This window comes from Nicotiana sylvestris, chromosome 7, assembly GCF_000393655.2.
Source record: "Nicotiana sylvestris chromosome 7, ASM39365v2, whole genome shotgun sequence".
NCBI lineage: Eukaryota > Viridiplantae > Streptophyta > Magnoliopsida > Solanales > Solanaceae > Nicotiana > Nicotiana sylvestris.
The window spans coordinates 55,023,726-55,026,852 of NC_091063.1; the positions used below are offsets into that span (position 1 = coordinate 55,023,726).

The 3,127-nt window shown below is 42.6% G+C and overlaps 1 protein-coding gene across 1 annotated transcript; it reads right to left on the bottom strand.

The window, feature by feature from the left end:
• Positions 1–394: 394 nt before the first annotated feature.
• Positions 395–811, bottom strand: LOC138873153 (uncharacterized). The gene has a single exon (XM_070151594.1). The coding sequence runs from the start codon at positions 809–811 to the stop codon at positions 395–397; it is 417 nt and encodes a 138-aa protein (XP_070007695.1).
• Between the last annotated feature and the right edge of the window lie 2,316 nt (positions 812–3,127).

Consider the following 3,127-nt stretch of genomic DNA (forward strand, 5'->3'; position numbering starts at 1 on the left):
ATATTGGAGTATTAGGTAGTCTTAGATGAACTAGTGACTGTAACACATTTCAGAGATATCGCAGCTTTCTCATGTTAGAATTTTGAGGGTCCTCTTCAAAATTCTGCCCCAGTTTGGTAGATGATCCTTCGATCGTTTGCGGGTAACGAGCTTTATTGAACCTTCTTCGGAATTTTGAGAATCCTTCTCAAAATTCTATCTCAGTTTCTTAAACGATTTCTAACCGTCTGGCATATGTAGGCATTGGCTGGACTTTCTCCGGAATTTTGAGGGTCCTCCTCAAAATTCTACCCCAGTTTCTGACCGAACCCATAAGGTTGTGTACGTATCCCCTCTTAAACGGGAATCAGGTCAAGCGTAGTTCAATGATATCAAATGAGGAGGTGTAAATAGTCTAAGCATAGTATCTCTTGACTGCGTCTAAATTGATAGGTTTTGGCCAGATTTCTCCGTCCATTTCTGCAAGTATGAGTACTCCTCCTGTTAGCACCCTATGAACTATGTAGGGACCTTTCCAATTGGGAGAGAATTTTCCTTTGTATTCATCTTGATATGGGAAGATCTTCTTCAGTACTAGCTGTCTTGGTGCAAATTGTCTTGGTTTAACCCTTTTGTTGAAAGCTCTAAACATTCTGTTTTGGTAAAGCTGACCGTGATATACTACGTTCATCCCTTTTCCATCTATAAGGGCCAATTGTTCATAGCGGCTCCTTATCCATTCTGCATCGCTGAGTTCAGCTTCATGTATGATTCTTAAAGAAGGAATTTCTACCTCGGCTGGGATGACAACTTTGGTACTATAAACCAGCATGTAAGGAGTTGCTCCGGTTGATGTGCGAACTGTAGTGCGGTATCCCAACAAAGCGAAAGGTAGCTTCTCATGTCATTGTTTGTGGTTTTCTACCATCTTTCTTAGTATCTTCTTGATGTTTTTTTTGGGCATCTTCTATGGCTCCGTACATCTGAGGTCTATAGGCTGTGGAATTCTTGTGTTTGATTTTGAAAGTTTCACACATAGCTTTCATCAGATCGCTGTTGAGGTTGGCAACATTATCAGTAACAATGGACTCAGGAACTCCAAATCGGCAAACGATACGATCTTTGACAAAGTCTGCGATGACTTTCTTGGTGACAACTTTTTAAGATGCAACCTCTACACATTTTGTGAAGTAATCAATGGCTACCAGAATAAACCTGTGCCCGTTTGAAGTAGTGGGCTCAATCGGACCGATGACATCCATTCCTCAGGCGGCGAATGGCCAGGGTGAGCTTGTTGCATTGAGCTCATTTGGCGGCACTTTTATCATATCGGCATGCACTTGACATTGATAGCATTTACAGACATAGTGGACGTAATTTGTCTCCATGGTCATCCAAAGGTAACCGACCCTAAGTATCTTCTTCGCCAAGACAAAACCATTCATGTGTGGGCTGTAGGTCCCAGCATGTACATACTCAAGTAGTTTAGAAGCTTCTTTTGTGTTGACACATCTTAGCAATCCCAAATCGGGAGTTCTCCTGTACAAGTTTCCTCCGCTGTGGAAGAAGTGATTGGACAATCTCCGGAGTGTGCATTTCTGAGTGTGGTTCGCATGCTCCGGATATTCCCCTTTCACCAAAAACTCCTTGATGTTATGGAACCAAGGTTTTCCATCCGTCTCTTCCTCGATGTGAGCAAAGTAAGCCGGTTGATTATGGATTCTCACTGGGATGGAATCAATGAAATTCTTATCTGGATGTTTTATCATGGATGACAAAGTGGCTAATGCATCGGCAAATTCATTTTGAATTCTGGGCACATGTCGAAACTCTATCTTCGTGAACCTCTTTCTTAATTCCTGCACATGGTACAAATATGGCAATATCTTGGAATTCTTGGTGGCCCATTCTCCTTATACCTGGTGCACAAGCAAATCTGAATCACCGATTACCAGCAACTCCTGAATATTCATGTCGACTACCATGTTGAGTCCTAGTATGCAGGCTTCATACTCTGCCATGTTGTTGGTGCAGGTAAATCTAAGTTTAGCAGATACCGGATAATGTTGCCCTGTTTCTGATACCAAAACTGCTCAAATGCCCCCTCCTTTGAAATTTGCAGATTCGTCGAAGAACATCCTCCAACCGTCGTATGCTTCGGTAATGTCCTCTCGTACAAATGACACCTCTTCGTCATAAAAATACATTTTCAAGGGTTTGTATTCTCCTCCCACCGGGTTTTCAGCAAGATAATCTGCCAATGCATGTCCTTTGACCGCCTTTGGAGTTAAAGACGATATCGAACTCACTCAACAGTATCTGCCATTTGATTAACTTCCCAGTTGGCATGGGTTTCTGAAATATGTACTTCAAAGGGTCATCCTGGATATGAGGTATATAGTATAGGCACAGAAGTAATGCCCCAACTTCTGGGCCGTCCAGGTCAAAGCACAACAAGTGCACTCTAATAGAGAGTATCGTGCTTGGTAAGGTGTGAACTTCTTACTCAAGTAGTATATGGCTTGCTCCTTACTTCCTGTCTCGTTATGTTGTCCAGAACACATCCGAAGGCTCCATCTAACACAGATAGATAGAGTAGCAAAGGCCAACCTTGCTTTGGCGGGACCAAAACTGGTGGTGTGGATAGGTACTCCTTGATTTTGTCGAAGTCTTTCTGACAATCCTCGGTCCAGCTTGTCTCGGCATCTTTCCTCAGCATGTTGAAGATGGGTTCACATATGACTATGGACTGTGCTATCAAGAGACTGATATAGTTAAGACGTCCTAGGAAGCTCATCACGTCCTTTTTTCTCTTAGGTGCTGGCAGTTCCTAAATAGCCTTGACATTAAACGGATCCATCTCAATCCCTCGATGACTGACAATGAATCATAGTAACTTTCCTATGGGGACCCCGAATGCACACTTTGCAGGGTTCAGTTTTAATTTGTACCTCCTTAACCTATCATAGAACTTTCTCAAGTTTGCTATGTGATATGTGGCCCTTTTGGATTTGATAACGACGTCGTCCACATAAACCTCTATTTCCTTGTGTATCATATCATGAAAGATGGTTGTCATGGCCTTCATGTAGGTAGCCCCAACATTCTTTAGACCAAATGGCATCATCTTGTAGCAGTATACCCCCAT

Coding starts and splice junctions, on each gene's coding strand:
- LOC138873153 (XM_070151594.1), bottom strand. CDS start 811: ATGCTGGTTTATAGTACCAAAGTTGTCATCCCAGCCGAGGTAGAAATT.